The sequence below is a fragment of the Colletotrichum higginsianum genome, chromosome 2 (assembly GCF_001672515.1).
Source record: "Colletotrichum higginsianum IMI 349063 chromosome 2, whole genome shotgun sequence".
Lineage (NCBI taxonomy): Eukaryota > Fungi > Ascomycota > Sordariomycetes > Glomerellales > Glomerellaceae > Colletotrichum > Colletotrichum higginsianum.
This window is the reverse complement of record NC_030955.1, coordinates 3,210,720-3,226,735: the sequence shown is the minus strand read 5'-3', so window position 1 is coordinate 3,226,735 and position 16,016 is coordinate 3,210,720. Positions and strand designations below refer to the sequence as shown.

At 57.0% G+C, this 16,016-nt stretch overlaps 4 protein-coding genes across 4 annotated transcripts; 2 read left to right on the top strand and 2 right to left on the bottom strand.

Moving 5' to 3' along the window:
- Positions 1–1,575: 1,575 nt before the first annotated feature.
- Positions 1,576–3,543, top strand: CH63R_02688 (Protein kinase; the record flags this gene model as incomplete). Its single annotated transcript, XM_018297663.1, has 7 exons — positions 1,576–1,662; positions 1,740–1,868; positions 1,962–2,023; positions 2,094–2,275; positions 2,328–2,941; positions 3,020–3,209; positions 3,299–3,543. The coding sequence occupies 7 exons, from the start codon at positions 1,576–1,578 to the stop codon at positions 3,541–3,543; spliced, it is 1,509 nt and encodes a 502-aa protein (XP_018162479.1).
- A 1,407-nt stretch (positions 3,544–4,950) lies between these two features.
- CH63R_02687 (Phosphoinositide phospholipase C) lies at positions 4,951–7,166 on the top strand (the record flags this gene model as incomplete). The annotated part of the gene is made up of 2 exons (XM_018297662.1): positions 4,951–6,526; positions 6,652–7,166. 2 exons carry the CDS (start codon positions 4,951–4,953, stop codon positions 7,164–7,166), a joined length of 2,091 nt encoding a protein of 696 aa, XP_018162478.1.
- Positions 7,167–7,556: 390 nt separating this feature from the next.
- CH63R_02686 (Mold-specific protein MS95) lies at positions 7,557–8,592 on the bottom strand (the record flags this gene model as incomplete). The annotated part of the gene is made up of 2 exons (XM_018297661.1): positions 7,557–8,504; positions 8,569–8,592. The coding sequence occupies 2 exons, from the start codon at positions 8,590–8,592 to the stop codon at positions 7,557–7,559; spliced, it is 972 nt and encodes a 323-aa protein (XP_018162477.1).
- A 3,063-nt stretch (positions 8,593–11,655) lies between these two features.
- CH63R_02685 (Histidine acid phosphatase) lies at positions 11,656–13,439 on the bottom strand (the record flags this gene model as incomplete). Its single annotated transcript, XM_018297660.1, has 2 exons — positions 11,656–11,769; positions 11,829–13,439. 2 exons carry the CDS (start codon positions 13,437–13,439, stop codon positions 11,656–11,658), a joined length of 1,725 nt encoding a protein of 574 aa, XP_018162476.1.
- Positions 13,440–16,016: the final 2,577 nt, after the last annotated feature.

Here is a 16,016-nt window from a genome sequence, read left to right as displayed (position 1 = left end):
TGTCTCGCTCGGAGGGGGTTGTGAATTGCCGCGGAAGCTGCGTGCTTGCGTGTCCCGGCCCGCAAGCAGTGTTCGAGTAGTAGAGGGCGCTTGGCAGCCTTTGGAGGTATCGATGTTGGCGTCTGCACTGCTTTGGGCGCCCGGTCGACGGTTTGGAAAACGGTTCGGAAAGCAATAACATGGGAGGAGGGGGGACTTTAAGGTGAAGGCTCGAACGGTCCTGGAGATTGGAAAAGTGCAACAAGAGCAGACTTGTCATCGTATCCCTCGGTTACATCAATACCTAACAGCAATTATGTTTCAAAGTGAAGGTGAGGCGAGTAGGCAGGGGGCGAGAGATGGGGCATGATGGTCCGGATTGTCACTGAAAGGGGAGGGGAGGCCGCCAGGCGTGGGACTTGGCGGATGAACTAGTTTTCTCGAAGAGAGAATGATGAATGGCCAGAGCGAAGCTGTACTAATTGGCGGTCGGCGTCTGCAACAACACAAATGACGGGCGCCATGTGGGAATGCAATGGAAATCAAGCATGCATGTTGTGCAGGAGTCTCGGGGGTGATTTCCGAGGAACCTCTCTATCCACTCCTAACTCCAAGATGAATTAACCAGCTGGTCCCTCGCGCTATTGGTGTTGGGTCACAGTGTCCCCTTCCCCCCACGCCGTGAGCTAACTAAGCGTTCAAACAAGCTCCAGAGCCCCCCCTCCCCCTTATCCAAGCCTATTATTGCAGAGAGAAACAGCGGTTCGTTCTGGCGGTGACAGGGTGGAGTGCGGGGATTCTTCGCCAGGGCCGCGGGACGGACGGGTGGTCTTAACTCCTCTTGACAGTACTTATCTTAGTAGTAGTTAGTCTACTTACCTAGTTAGGGACAAGGCTTCAACTCTGGGCGGGCATCAGGAGATTCACGTTCTTAGGTCGTTTGATACACCATGTAGGGTATCTATGTATGCGTATTTGTAGACGATCTGAAATACCCGCCGGAATCCCCTGTCCAGATTCTCATCACACGAAAGTGCACAAACACCCGTGGCAAGGTGAAGAAGGTCCCCGTCGAAAGTGGGCGATTTCGCTGTGGGTGGTGGTAGTGGTCTTGGCCAATTGCGAGACGGGCAGAGTGCAGGTTGCATACAGGTAGGTACCTAGGTAGGTCCAGTGAGATACCTAGTTGGATATGGGCCGGACTGGACCTGGGTCCCAAGACCCGAGACCCAGGCTTGCCAGGAGACCGCCCCCCTCGACATGGACCGCTGCAATCGGTGCAGACAATGGTGCAAAGTCACGGGGCTGGGCGGCTTATGAAAGGAGTCCGTCTGGAGCCATGAGGTCGACCTGCAGGAGCCTCCAAAACTCTTTTTTCTTTCTCTCTCTTCCTCTCCCTCTCTCTCTTTCCTTTGCCGTTTGGTGTAGCCTTGTTTGTTGTTGCTGCTGCTGCTGCTGCTGCTGCTGCTGTTTTCCTGTCCCTCCGCCGAAGTCGAGGAACTGTGTCAATTAGCGTTTTATGGTCTATGTCGTATCTGCTGGCTCAATTGATATATACCTACCTACCTTAGTACCTACCTAGGTAGGGAGCTCAAGATGGACGACTACATGTTCCGCGAGCATGTCAGCAAGTGCCGCCAGATCTCGGAGGCGACGCATTATGTTGAAATTCTCAACTATTCGGTGAGTTCCGAGTTAGATGCCTCTTACTTTTTCTTGCCCGAGAGACGGCATGACATAGCTGGATGAACGGGCCACAGGCGCGGAAACGCGGTTTCTCCATGAACAGCGAGAGACTAAAACCAATTGACTTTCAGGACCCGTTCTACAACACGTGCGAGGAGCACCCTCTAACCATGGACGAATTTGACAACTTCCTCCACCGACGGGTATGTAAGACTTTGTGACAATAAACACAGCCGCAATCCTTCGTGAGAGGCTTTCGATGAGAATCGGCGCGGCTGATAATCCTGTTCCTCCAGGGCGCGTTCGAGCCGGCAAAGGTCAAAGAGGACGTCAAACTGCTCAACGGCATTCGATTAGTGTGCGTAAACATCCACCAAGCATTCGGTGTGAGAGGTCGTGGGGAGGGGGGCTGACTGACACTTGGACAGACTCCAGAAGAATGCCAAGCACAAGGACACATTTACGCCGCATACAATTACCTTCACGGCAGATGCCTACCAGTCCATGGTCCGCGCCATGCGGTTGCCCTTCAGAGCCATCGAGGGCACCAGCGTCGTCGGGCCATTCTTCTGGTGTGCCTATGACCAAGACGACGATGATCCCACTCTACGTTGGTGTTGCCGATTGCAGTGACCCGATTGGCTTTTGCCATTACTGACCAGCCGTCCCAGAAATCATCTTCCGCAAGTCCGACGTCCGTAAAAAGGGGAAGACGCGCGGGTGGGAGATTATGCTCTCGCATTGCTTTAGCAACGGCATCACGTCGGGCTACGTCAAGGGCACACCGAGCTCCGACATCGTCGCAGCGATCCAACACCTTACGTTCTGCGCGCGTCAGGTGGGCCACCCGATGCTCTTGCCCATCATTATCCTATCGCACGACCTGTCGTCGCAGAACGACCAGAAGCAGCGCGACGCCCGCGACTGGCTGCGCAAGCTCGAGCACGCCGTCAGCATGCGCAACGAGATCGAGGACGAGGAAGGGTATGTCAGCAAGGACGGGTACCTCGAGGTGGACGCCATCAGCCGTGACCTCGTCGAGTGTCATAGTCAGGTGCTGTGGAAGCGGCCGCAGGCGTACCTGGAGATCGTCAAGGAGATCGAGGCCGGGCTGCATAAGTTCAAGGAGAAGGTGCCTGCCGACCACCTCACGCCCGACCTGGACAAGCTGCACCGGAGCATGATTGCCAGGTTAGACTTTTACCGGCTGAAGCTCAAGGGCATTGAGAATTACCAGGCGACGACGTTGGAGAGGCTACACATCCAGCGGAGTGCGGTACGGTTTTTTTTTCCTGGTCTCGGGAGGTCCCGTTTGATGAAAACTGCTGGCTGTGATGCTAACAATCGAGAACAGCTATACAACCTGCTCTCTCAGCGAGAGTCCAAGATTCAGTTTCAGATGGCCGGTGAGCAGCGTAGACTGGCGCACGCCAGCAAGCGGGACAGCACGGCGATGAAGACCATCTCACTGCTCGGTGCCGTGTTCCTGCCAGGGACCTTTCTCGCGTCTGTTTTCAGTATGACGTTTTTCGATTTCGGAAACGGTGAGTTTTGGATCCTTGACGGTCTAGCACTTGAAGGCTGGCCATTGGCGAGGTACCGCGGATCACCACGGCTGACACCCGCGGAACAGGAGCGGACCCGGTCATCTCCAAGGAACTCTGGGTGTACTTCGCCATCACGATACCTTTGACAATCGTCATCGTCGGCGGGTGGATCGTGTTCGACCGGCGGCGCGAGGGCAAGTTCGCCTCCGAAGATGCGGATCTGGAGAAGAACATTGAGCACATGGAGGCGGACATCATGGCCATGATGCGGAAGCGGACGATGAGCAAGGCCAACACGTGGACGTCGGTCACGTCGCCCATACGGCCATGAAGGCACCCTGCAGCTCGGTCGACGTGAGGGTTGTCAGAGGGAAGCGAAAGAGCGTGAAAGACGCGACCTCATTGTGAAAACAGACCTTAAAAAGTTGCGGATTTTAACTTTCTGACGAAGAAGGGAGGGGGTGAATGGTGGATGGACATGTGCATAAAACTACCCCTATCACGCCTTACGACCTGACGACAATTATGAGCGAACTATTTTTTTGGTTACATATATCTATATATAAGAACAACATTGGGTATTGTTTTGAACAGAAAGAAACTGGATCCCTCTCTCTCGTTGTTGGGTCGGGTCGAAGACGGTAGGTATCAAATGAGCCGGGATGAACGTGATTGTGAGCACCAGCATGAGCGCGTGAGCTTTGGCCCACTCGAACGGGTGCGGGCCGTTCCTGGTATTTTGGACGTTCATGCTCATGCTCGTGGGGGAGACGGGAGTCGTGCATATCTTGGCAATAGATGGTGTCGGACTATATGAGTTCACTCCAACAGTAGCGGTCTTTGGTTTTGAGATGCTATTAACCACAAGTCCTCTCAACCGTCATTCCAGAGGTTTCTCTACGAGGTGAAGCTCAGGGCAGGGGTAACACACGGAGACCTGGCAAAGAGTACTAAAGTGAGGGGTGAATGGCGGGGGTTGGCACTATCGATAAGCGGGGAGGTTTGCTGTCAGACGGTCTGGACTGGATGGCCCGCTGGGGAAGGGTTCACTTTACCGCCAGAAGAAAAGAAAGAAGACCCTGCAACGACATCCCCCCGAACCACACGAGGGGACTCACCGCACACACCCCGACACCACCCCCGCTAGCTACCCATTCCAGGAGCTGCCACGAAGTCAAGAGCCACTGGGCTTTGGAGAGACAGAGCCCTCTCATACCGACCGCCCCAGGAAGAACCACTCGGCTTCTGTGCCACCCTTGCCAAGCTGAAACTGACTGGATCGTCGGTTTCCCTATTTCTTTCTTGTTGTACCAACGAGAAGGAGGGGAGCGGGTCAAAACAAGATTATCCTTCCCCCCCCTCCCCCTCTACCGAAGCTGCGGGAGCTTGGCGGGTCGACGTAAGGGAAGCCCGCCCACATATATCAAGCAAGTCCGGGATAGCGAGCCGAGTGATACAGCACATACATCAGTAGCTAGCTCGACCTAGCTCGACCTACCTACCTCGGACTCTACGTCTTCCTTATCACAAGCTCACACTATTGACGCTTAGTGATTGAGTTGAAGCCAGCACGCGAGAGACGCTGATTTGTATCTCGTCGTCTCACCTCTCTGCTTGCCTCGCTTTCTCCCACCCTCCCACCTCCTCTCCACTCTGGAGTTTACTCTCAGTCGCTTCTGTTACACCCACCCACTCGACCCTCAACCCTCACCGCCTCACGACATCAACATCGATAACCATGGAAGACACCGTAGCCCAGCCTGCGGTCACCACGGCCGACAACAAAACGACAACCAGGCCACCGCTCCAAGCCCAGGCCGGCGGCGGTGCCAGCGAGTCGCAGCGCACCGTCAAGACGCTCAAGGACTCCGTTCTCCCCCATCTGACCAAGATATTCAACGCCCACGCCGGCCAGGCCGACCAGAAGTGGCACAAGGAGCAAATAGCGTCTTTTGTGAAGAACGTCCAGGCCGAAGAGACGGCCGACTGTCTCACGGCCTTGGCCACGGGGGCCGCCCCGGAGGAGCTTGACTTTAGCGGCTTTCTCAGCTACATGGCCTCCTCGGCCTCGGCCGCCACCGCCCCGGCCCGCGAGCAGGACCTGACGTACCCGTTGTCGAGCTACTTCATCAGCTCCAGTCACAACACGTACCTTACTGGGAATCAGTTGTACAGCGAGTCGAGCACCGACGCCTACAAGAATGTGCTGCTTCGGGGTTGCAGGTGCATCGAGATCGACGTGTGGGACGGTGACGATTCCGACAACGAGGACGACACGTCCGTCAGCAGCAGCGATGATGAGGCTGTCGCCGCCGCCGCTGCGGCGGGTGTGCCGCAACCCAAGAAGGAGAAGCGGAGCAAACTCAAGATGCTCAAGGATAAGATGCCTGGTTCACTCGCGAGCAGGTTGGAGAAGACATCGCTGGGGAAGAAGATGGATGAGAGGATCGAAAAGTCCACGAGCCCGCCGACAGAGACCGCCACCCCTCCGCTCTCGGTCGGGGCTCAGCAAGCAGCAGCCCCTGCCGGATCGGATACGCTGCAGAAGACACGTTCTTCCAGACTCTACCCCATCGAGCCCCAGGTGTTCCACGGGTACACACTCACCAAGGAGGTGCCCTTCCGACACGTCTGTGAGACGATCCGCGAACACGGCTTCGCGGCGGCTGACACGCCGCTCATTGTCAGCCTCGAGGTTCATTGTGGCGCCGAACAGCAGGAGATCATGGTGCAGATCATGGAAGACACGTGGAAGGGCCTGCTGATCCCGGCGCCCGACGCCGAGCCTGCGGAGCTGCCGCGCCCCGCGGACCTGATGGGCAAGATTCTCGTCAAGGTGAAGTACGCACCGCCGACGGGGCCCGAGACGGACGCGCTGGACGACGACGACGGCGACAACGGGTCCCCGTCACCGCCGCTGCCGGGCGCGGCAAACAAGAAGGCCGCGTCCAAGACGAAGCCGAGCAAGATCATACAGGCCCTCAGCAAGCTGGGTGTCTACACGCGCGGTGTTTCCTTCAAGTCGCTGACGCAGGCCGAGGCCTCGATGCCGACGCACATCTTCTCGCTGTCGGAGAAGGGAGTCATGGAGGTACACGAGAAGCAGGGTGCGGAGCTGTTCCACCACAACCGGCACTTCCTGATGCGCGCGTACCCGTCGGGCCTGCGGATCGGGAGCTCGAACCTAGATGCCCCCGTGTTCTGGCGCCGCGGCATCCAGATCGTGGCGCTCAACTGGCAGAACTGGGACGAGGGCATGATGCTCAACGAGGGCATGTTCGCGGGCACGGGCGGCTACGTCTTGAAGCCTGAAGGTACGTTGGTTTTGCTGTCTTGTCCCCTTCGTTCCCCCCAATTTTTTCCCCTGTCAAATTCCCTTGGCATTTATGATCCCATTCACACTGCGGCTTGTTGATGCTAACTTTAATGAAAACAAAAGGATATCGCTGCGCCAAAGCAGGCTCGCCCCCTGAGCCGATGCAGGGCGTCCCGCAGATCGCCTATAAGACGCTGGACCTCCAGATCGATGTGCTCGCGGCGCAGAATCTGCCGCTGCCACCTGGCGACACCAAGGTGAGCGGGTTTAAGCCCTATGTCAAGGTCGAGGTCCACGTCGAGTCGCCCGAGGAGCGGCTGCCGGGGGCGCACATCAAGGACGATGGCCGCGAGCGCGAGAGCGAGTACAAGGCCAAGACCAAGTCGAACCGCGGCGTCGACCCGGACTTCAGGGGCGAGGCGCTGCAGTTCGCCGGGGTCCCCGGCGTGGTGGAGGAGCTGACGTTTGTGCGCTTCACGGTCCGGGACGACGAGATCGGAAGAGACGACCTGGCGGCATGGGCGGCCATCAGGCTCGACCGGCTGCGGTGCGGGTACCGCTTCGTGCATCTCATGGACTGCGAGGGGCGGTTGACGGAGGGTGTCGTCTTGGTGAGGGTCACCAAGAAGTTGTCTTAGATGCCGTACGGCGGGCCCCCGTTGTCCAGGAGTCGAGCGGGGACGAGAGTGCGAGGCTCAGAGTCGGAAGGAGGGGGGTATTTGTTCATTGGCGTCCCCCCCCCCCCCCCATAGCGCAGCAGCATTCACATACATTATAAGCATTAATTCGAGCACTCTTATCATCGCATACATCTTGAAAAAAAGGCGTGATTTGGTATCAGGATTCATTTCAGAGCTCGCTAGCAAACAGCACAAATTGCCGTGATGATAGATGAGAGAGAGGGAAAGGGAAAGAGAGAGCGTGTGTCTAGCCCGCGTACAACCCTTCCCACACGACAGCCAAACACCCCAACCACCTTCCAATCGCCTCCCAGACAGCCGGGGCCACCGAGAGACGTGCGGGTAAGTCTAGTACTCGTTGTCGTCGTTGCCGAACCCAGCCTTCTCGCGCTTGGCCTGGCCCTTGGACCCGAGCTTGTCGCTGTTGAGGAGGTCGCCGGCCTTCTCGAGGATCTTGCCGACCGTGCTGTCGCCCTTCCTGTCCCCGCTGTTGCCGTAAGAGTCGTCGTTGTCGTTGTTACGGCGGGTGGTGGAGGAGCCGTACGAGTCCGAGGTGTCGTTGTCGCGACGGGTGGAGGAGCCGTACGAGTCCGAAGTGTCGTTGTCACGGCGAGTAGAAGAGTCGTACGAGTCCGAGGTGTCGTTGTCACGGCGGGTGGAGGAGCCGTACGAGTCCGAGGTGTCGTTGTCACGGCGGGTGGAGGAGCCGTACGAGTCCGAGGTGTCGTTGTCACGGCGGCTGCCAGTGGTGGTGGTGCCGTACGATGACTCGTCGTTATCGTAGGTACGGCCCTTGTTCTCTGAGGCGTTGTAGGAGAGCGAGTCGGCGCCGGCGAGGTTGGACGAGGTGGAGTCGAAGGCCGAGGAGCCGGTCTTGCGAGAAGAGCCGTACGAGTCGTCGTTGTCGTTGTCGTTGTTACGGCGGGTGGTGGAGGAGCCGTACGAGTCCGAGGTGTCGTTGTCGCGACGGGTGGAGCCGTACGAGTCCGAAGCATCGTTGTCACGACGGGTGGTAGAAGAGCCGTAGGTGTTGTCATTGTCGCCGCGCGATGAGCTGTATGTCGAGTCGTTGCCGCTACGGCCTAGGCCGGAGGAGCCATACGAGTCGAAGGTGTCGTTGTCGCGACGAGTGGTAGAGGAGCCGTACGAATCCTCGTTGTCACGGCGGGTGGTGGAAGAGCCGAAGCTGTTGTCGTTGTCGTCGTCGTTGCGGCGGGTGGCGGAGGAGCTGTAGCCCGTGGTGCCCGAGGTGCCGTAGCTGTCCTCGTTGTCCCTGCGGGAGGAACCGTAGTTGGACTGGAGATGTTGTTAGTCAACGGCTCTGAGATCCTTCGTCAGCCAAACAGAGGTAACCACTCACGTCGTCGTTGCCGCCGTAAGACATGTTTGCTATGAGTAGTCTAGCTTTTTTGGGGAGGGTTTGTTTTAGTTGTGTAGTTGGACTGGGATGAGGAAGGTGATGAGATGATGCAAGGCCGAGGGACAGTGGGAGAGGAAACGGACGGGTATTTAATGAAGCCTGCGTCTGCCTGCCTCCATTGGAGCTGTGTCATGATGCCAGTCGCACTCTCACATGTGTTGGATACTGCTTGCCATGGGCATATCGCAAAGGACCTGACCCTCCCGATCGACAAGGCAGTGGCCCATCGAGAGGAGGGTCACACGCTAAGGAGACGCAGGTTTACGCCATATCCGGGACCCCTCCTTTGAACCCGTCGTCGGATTGGTGGCAGGGCATTGCGGCAGGGAAGCTTGATCTGGCCCGCCGTCGGCGTTGTCGTCGTCGTTGTGAACCGGCTCCCTTCCCCCCATCATGCTGCCATGTCGAGCTGAGTGACGGTTGGATCTGGGGGACGTTGGACCATGCTTGCGCCACTTGGCGCGACGATTAGGGAAACGCTTGCGTTTTTGTGGTCTAGCCCAAGTGCCGGACTAGCTGAGTTCCTCGACCAGGTCTCCCCCCTAGTTTTGAAGGGTGTGTCTTGGGAGGGGCCAAGTGGGCGGGTTGCAAGGCGAGACGGACAGGAACGAGAGTGGACCAAAGGGAGGGGAACGGGTCCCCCTGAGTCTTGATTGAAAAGCTGGGTGCGGGCAAAGAGGTGGCATCGACGATGGCCCGCTCGGCGCAACGGCGGTCAGAGCCTCTCTTGGGCGCCGTCCTTCCCGTCTCCATCTCGTCGTGGCAGCAGCGGACGAGGAAGGAAAACAGGATAGCATCATCTCATCATTTTCTCTTCTGAAAGGCCGGATGGAGAAGCTTACACGGCATCGCCATGGCGAAACGGACACCTGGTCCACCGAGATGTCGTCATACCGGAGACCGTTGCGCATCCCCAGGATCGGGGTCGACCCAGCCGGTACCCTGCGTGTCTTGCTCTGCGCTGGCAGGAACAATACCAGCCGAGCCGGTGACACTCACGGCTGGTGCCCGTCGTTGGCGTTTGGGATGTAACCTACCCAACCTGCCTGTAGACTGGTTGTAGCGTACCAGCAGCGCACTGGCGCCAAGAAACCTGTTTTGGACGACTTGAGAGGGAAAGTGGTGCAATGGTCCAGATTGGAGAGCTGGCGAATTGGGACAATCGGGCGCCCTCCCGCTTGCCTGTTACGGAATGGAAAGAGCTACATACCATTACCGCGGTTTCGGCGCTGCCTGCCACGGAGAGTGTTGTTCCCCCATGTAGCGGGATGGATCGGCCTGGACTCCGAGATGTTGCGCTCTCAAGGTTACCGCCCAAGGGTGGCCGGCCCACCAACACAGCTTGACAGGGGCGGCGGGGGTGAAAGCAGTTGCGCGCTTTTGAACGTCCCCGGGTGGATGGTAAAGCTCTCTCCAGCAACTACACACACCGCTAGCTACCAAGGTGGCTAAAGTGTGCGACATTGCGACATCGACTAGCCCCCAATTGCATTTCCACGTGCGCAGGCGACTCGACCAGCCGAAGACATTGCGTTATATCCTATGGGGGGTTCGCGGTTGAGACTTGACGGGCATCTCGATGCGGCGAGGTGTCGAGTTGAGATCTACCCAGCGCGGCGGGCTGCAGCTCCTCGCGCGCAAGGGTCTAGATCGGCGAGATGAAAAGGGGGACTCGGAATCTGTAAAGAGGCAGACAGCTTCCATCCGGTGTCCTGGGCGGCCTCCGCGAGGGGTGGTAGTAGTGGGCGCACTGGCTGTTGACACGGCACTCGTTTCTGTCTAGTTGACGGCAGGGCTTGGGTGTAACGCCATTACTCGTCCAGAAGACGTAAACTTGTGACCAAGCAAGCACCGGTTGCGGCTACGGATACACTTGTAGCCAGACTTGTGACGCTGGCTTCAACGTCCACATCTGCGACAGCTTGATGCGCGCCGCCTGTGCCTGCTTGAGCATGGTCAGCTACGACTGCTCACCATACGCTACCGAAGAGCCTAGCCGGAAGCAACCAATGCCAGCCGTACCACCGAGTAACATTGCACAGCTCTCGTCACTGTCTGACCTTTTGCGTACCTATCCATCCCGAGGCATACAAGCCATCACAGAGTATCGTAGGCCTCCGTCGTCGTCACCATCACCAGCCCGGCTTGTCTATTGTAGTTTTCGTTTGGGCCAGAGCCGGCGGTCTGGTCTATCAGCATGCATCGAGAAGTCCGTGATGAGAACACTCATCAAAAATGCGAATATTTATGAAGCTTGCGATGCCTCTGGTGCGGATGCTGTTCTCTCATTGCTGCCACAAGCCCCCGCATCAGCGACAAATCCCCACGAGTTCGCGATGCTCGATGCTCTCAACAGCTCATCGTGATGGCCGTTACTGTGCAGGTGGTCCACGTAGCCGCAGTGATTCTCGAGACTCTACGTTGTTGTGTCGGGGTGCCGGATACCAATGTAAACGAGAAAGCCTTCCGTCCGAGCACGCATGTTGTGCCTGAACACCATGCGACTACCAAAGTAAGCTGCATTCCCTCCCTTGGCAGCACCTCACGATAAGACATTGGACGCCAAGTTGGCCTATACCTCTGGCGGATGCAGCCCTACAGGTAAAGGCCAGTACATGTTCGATCGTCTGTGCCGTCCCAACGTGGCGTGGCTAGAACCGTTCCACCCACAACGCATATACCGCCGTTTTCAGTTCTATTTTCACGTTGACAAAAGGCCGATTGTGATACAGTAGATTCCTTCTCAATCGATCTCACCCTTTGCTACTACCACCTCTGCTTACATACGTCTCAGTACACATATCCTGGCTTGACGCAATGGGTTCATGAGACACAGAGCGCCAATGACTCTTGAGAAGAATGCAAATGTGAAGAATCCATGTATGTGAGAAGTGACATCTCACACGCTTTGAGGTGATCTATGATAGCCGCATGGCCTTGCTCCTTTCTGGTCTAACATGTAAGCTATACCAACCAAGGCTCGATTCCAGTATCTGTCATGGCGTCATCCAACAGTTCAAACTTCAATTAGTATCCTGCCGGCTCAGGCTTGGCCGGGAAGGTGGGAGCATTGGCGTTCATGCGGCACTGGTCTCTCCAGCTGACAGGCGTGTACTTGTCAACGATGGATTTGAACGCGGTCTGGATCACATGTCAGTTGTTTCGAGACTGGGCAATGATGCATAGATCTGAATTCTTACCAGAGTGCAAAAAGACTCATCACCCTCAAGGTGGTTACCAGGGGCTTTGCAACCAGGGATCGTCACGGGCTCGTCGTTGTACCGCAGCCTCACATAGTACCCATCCAACTTGTTCTTCTCGGCATCTGTCAAATCGGGAGTCGTCTTACGACCAATGCCGGGGGGCGCAGTGCCCGGTGACGGGGCACTCGCCGGACCGAAAGAGAACCACGAGCTGAACCAGCTGCCGTCCTTGGGGACCGACGCAACCGGTGACTTGGTTGCGGTATCGACTGCGGAAATCCTCGCATCATGGAACATCTCAATGGCAATGTGGCTCGTGAATGGGGGCCACTTGTCCGGGCCGAAGGCCCCCAAGCTCGCCAGCACACCAGCCAGCGTTGTGTCGTGACAGCCGCTCATTCCAAATCGGATGGGTTTGGGAGCAGCATCTGGCTGCTTGATTTCGTAGTCGCCATCCGCCGGACTGTGCTCCACGCTTCCGACCATGCGAGCTACGACATCGCCCATCAGACCTCCTATGCCGAGGGTGCGATACTCCTGGCTCTCGGCGTACCCGCTGTACCATTCCTCCACGCCGATTTTCTCGATTATGGCAATGGCCTTGGGGTCGTAGAACTCGGAGGGTAGCTTCGTCTGGGGCCCGTGTGCGCGAGTAGCATTGATTGTGTCCATGATGCCACTCAACCGCGGCTTAGAATCCACGGCGATGCGGGCGTCGTTCGGCATCCACTTGCCGAGCTTCTTGTTGAGATAGTCCATCTCCGGGGTGTTGTTCCATCGCTCGGCAGTGCGCTGGGCAAAGGCGCGCGAGAGGGCAGCGAAGCGGCGGCAGTTGCCATCGTTGGGGAACAGGGTCTCGTCCTGAGGTGCTCGAGTGAGGAGAGTAAAGGCAGGAAGGTCGGGAGCTCGGTGCTTCGTCGGGTACAGGCCGGACAGGGCCTGCTGAAGGGACTCCAGAGCTCGAGGGACCGGAGTGGAGCGGAGGTAGAGGGACTCGGCATCGGTCAGGTCGGCGGGGAGGAAGCCGAGGCGTTGGACGTAAAGATCGCGGAAGCGGCGTCCAAGATTACGGGTGGTCTCTCGACCGCGGTCGGTGAGCATGCCCATGTCGCAGATGTCATCAAGTTCGGCATTGGGGCCGGCGGCGATAACCGGGCTGTCATCGTTGGAGGCGAATGTTTCCAGACGACGCTTCCAGTCAAGGTACGAGTATTCACCCGTGTCAGGGTCAAGGACGGCGGACCGAAGGTGGCGGACAGCACGACAGTAAGGCCAGTACGGCGGAAGGCCAGTGTTCTGAAAACGAGGGGTTACTGGAGTTCGTTCACCGTGGCGCAGGAGGATCTGCACGAGTTGGAGCTTGAGCTGTGGAGGGTAGAGCTGGCGCAGCTCCTCGTCAGTGTAAGGTTGGCGAGGTTCAAGGGTAGTCATAGCTTCGGAGATTAGGCGCGACTTTCGGTTGGGCGGATAGATGAGGGGAGGGAGGGGATGGAGGGGATGGAGGAATGTGCGTGAGACGAGGTCGGACAGAGCGCGCGCGAGGGAGAAGGGAGGTGGAAGCTCAGAAAACAGGGCGCAGGGCGATGGGTGATGGTTGATGATGCACATGGGACGAAGACGACAAAAGAGCAGGGTGGAAGGGCAGCTCAGGGAACTGTTACAGCAGCCGCTGCAGCTGTAAGAAGCTGGGGGGTTTCTGTTTGATTTTTGGCATGGCAGATGGTCTCAGCAACGGGCCTATCCCTTGGTACCTACCTACTTAACCAAATGCACAGTAGTACCTCACCCCCAATACCATCTAGCATTGCAAGGTACAGACTACGGAAACTGATGTACTTACACAAGTTCCGCGGGTAAATCCAACGACGTTGAAACCAAGGCCAGCAGTGGCGTTGTGTTGTATCTGGTCGCGCCGCGGGTGAGGCTTTGGGTTGGCGGCTTGGCCCGGCAATGACGTCCACGGGTACCTACCTACCTGAGCGCTTGGGAGGGGGGGAAGGGAGGGGAAGAATGACACTGAAAAATTATGGGGCGACTGGAATTCTTATCGGGACAACACCAGACAGCTGCATCAAGGATTCGGAACACAGCAAGCAACTTTGGCACCGAAGAAGGCCTTCAAAAACGCCGTGGCGCGTCCGTGGGCAGCATGCAGCGCAGCGCGGGAACGGGATTGTGCCTCGCGCTGGCCGGCTCGGTATGAATTGCTGCGTTGGGCACGCCGTACATCAGTCCAAGCTAGATAGACTAGACTCTGGAATCATCAGAGAACGTCCGAGCAGGGCCCAATCCGATTATTAGAGCCTCGACTTTGCGGGTTTGAGCTTTTCATCAGGCCATTTGCCCGAGCTTACACTTGCCAGCAAACACCTAATTATTGTTGCGACCTTGGGATAGGCTTTGTTGACTATGCCGACCACCAGCCCATGCTTGTACATACTTGTCGAATCCACACTCGCCTCTTCTTCTCACTCACTCACTCTACGGAATATGTGATGGCTTATGCTGCCTCCATTCTACGTCGGGGGTTTATTCATTCATGACAGGCATCCATGTTTTTCATGTGCTGCTTCTCCACATCGCCCCCCCCCACACACAGCCGTAGACATTGCTGTAAGTACCTAATCAAGGAAAACCAGAGCCGGATCATCGGGTGCCGCGGGCTCGGAGCTGCCGGCCGTTGATGTTGCTGAGGGTAGGGTGGGCGTCGGGCCAATGAGGCTCTTTTCAAATGGCAGCTAAGAGAAAGCGGACCCTTGACTAGCCTCCGGCGGCGCATGTGATTATGTCAGTGGCAGAGAGGGAGAAAAAGACTGCAAGAGCGAGAGATAGAGGGAAAGAACTGGGGTATTGGAGAGCGCCCGATGACCGATGACCTGACGTATCCGCGTACCCAACAACAGCCAAGCGAGCACCTTTTCTCCAGGCAATCAATGAATCGCAGCCGCAGCATGGGAAGGCTCTCCATGTGATTGGATCGGCCAAAAAAGCACACACTCTCTCTCTTTCTCTCTCTCTTTCTCTCAACCCAATTATGCAACGGCGAAGAACCAAAAAAAATTAAACGAAAATGACCATGCATGGCCAGTCGTCTCGCTTCGTCCTTTTCCCTCTCCCTACCGAGCGACGCTCGTTGCGTCCTCTGTCCGAGCCTCTCTATATCTGACAGAAAATACGTCCCGGTCCCGGTACAGCAAAACAACGTCGATCGAGCGCGAGGGAGAAACATCAGTGAGATGAACGAGCCGCCATATCCCAGCCTAGCCGCATTCGATATCTGGCAGCCTGAAGCTCGAGCCCCCCTTCGCAACGGAAGATTTACTTCGCAGTACACGATGTACGGCCGAGGAAGGGTACCCCCTGCTCTCGGGCGAAGGAGGCGCAGCTCTGTGCACATCAGACTTCTGGTCCTTCGACACCATTGCACTATCTCAACACTACAATCGTGGTCCCTACACGGCGGGACGAGATCAGCAAACTTCCCTTCCGTACTCCGGTCTTGAGTTAGCCACCCACTCTCTCTTGAACTGAGGCGACATGTACCTTGCCTTAGGTCCTTTTCTGTCATGGCGACTTGGCCAAGTCCGGGTACGCACGCACGCTAGACGTAGGAACAAGTGGGCACACGTGGGTTGGCAGATTGCCTCTTCCCCATTGTACGCGTTTAGGTACACGGCCATGCTCGAGTCGTGAGGTAGGTACTCTTGTCGTACTATCTCACCGTCTTCTTCTTATATCATCTACTTGGTGCTTCCCTGCCCCGGAGATCTGGGTCGTCATCGCCAAATCTGCCTTTTCTTCTTCCCCCATACAGGGGCGTTGTGCTGCACCCTCGTCCTCATCACTTTGTCACCTCGTCACCTCAACACCGAATACAACCCAACAACCAACCTTTCTTATCCTCCTACCTCTCCCGTTTACTGGGTCGCACTTGCTCCGACCCAATCTTTCCCCGGATTCTTCGGAACCCTTCTTTTATTGCACCTTCGGTTCTGCCATCTCGTTCAGGTCATTATCCCGTGACTGCCTCGGTGCAGCGCTGGCCGGTGTCCACTATCGCGCGCGCCTCCAAAAGAGGATACTGAGCATGTGCCATTGAGCCAATCCCCCGGAACCACCGGCTGCAAATTGCGACCTTCAAATACCGTCACTTTGCAACCCAGCCCTCGCAACATCTCGATATAT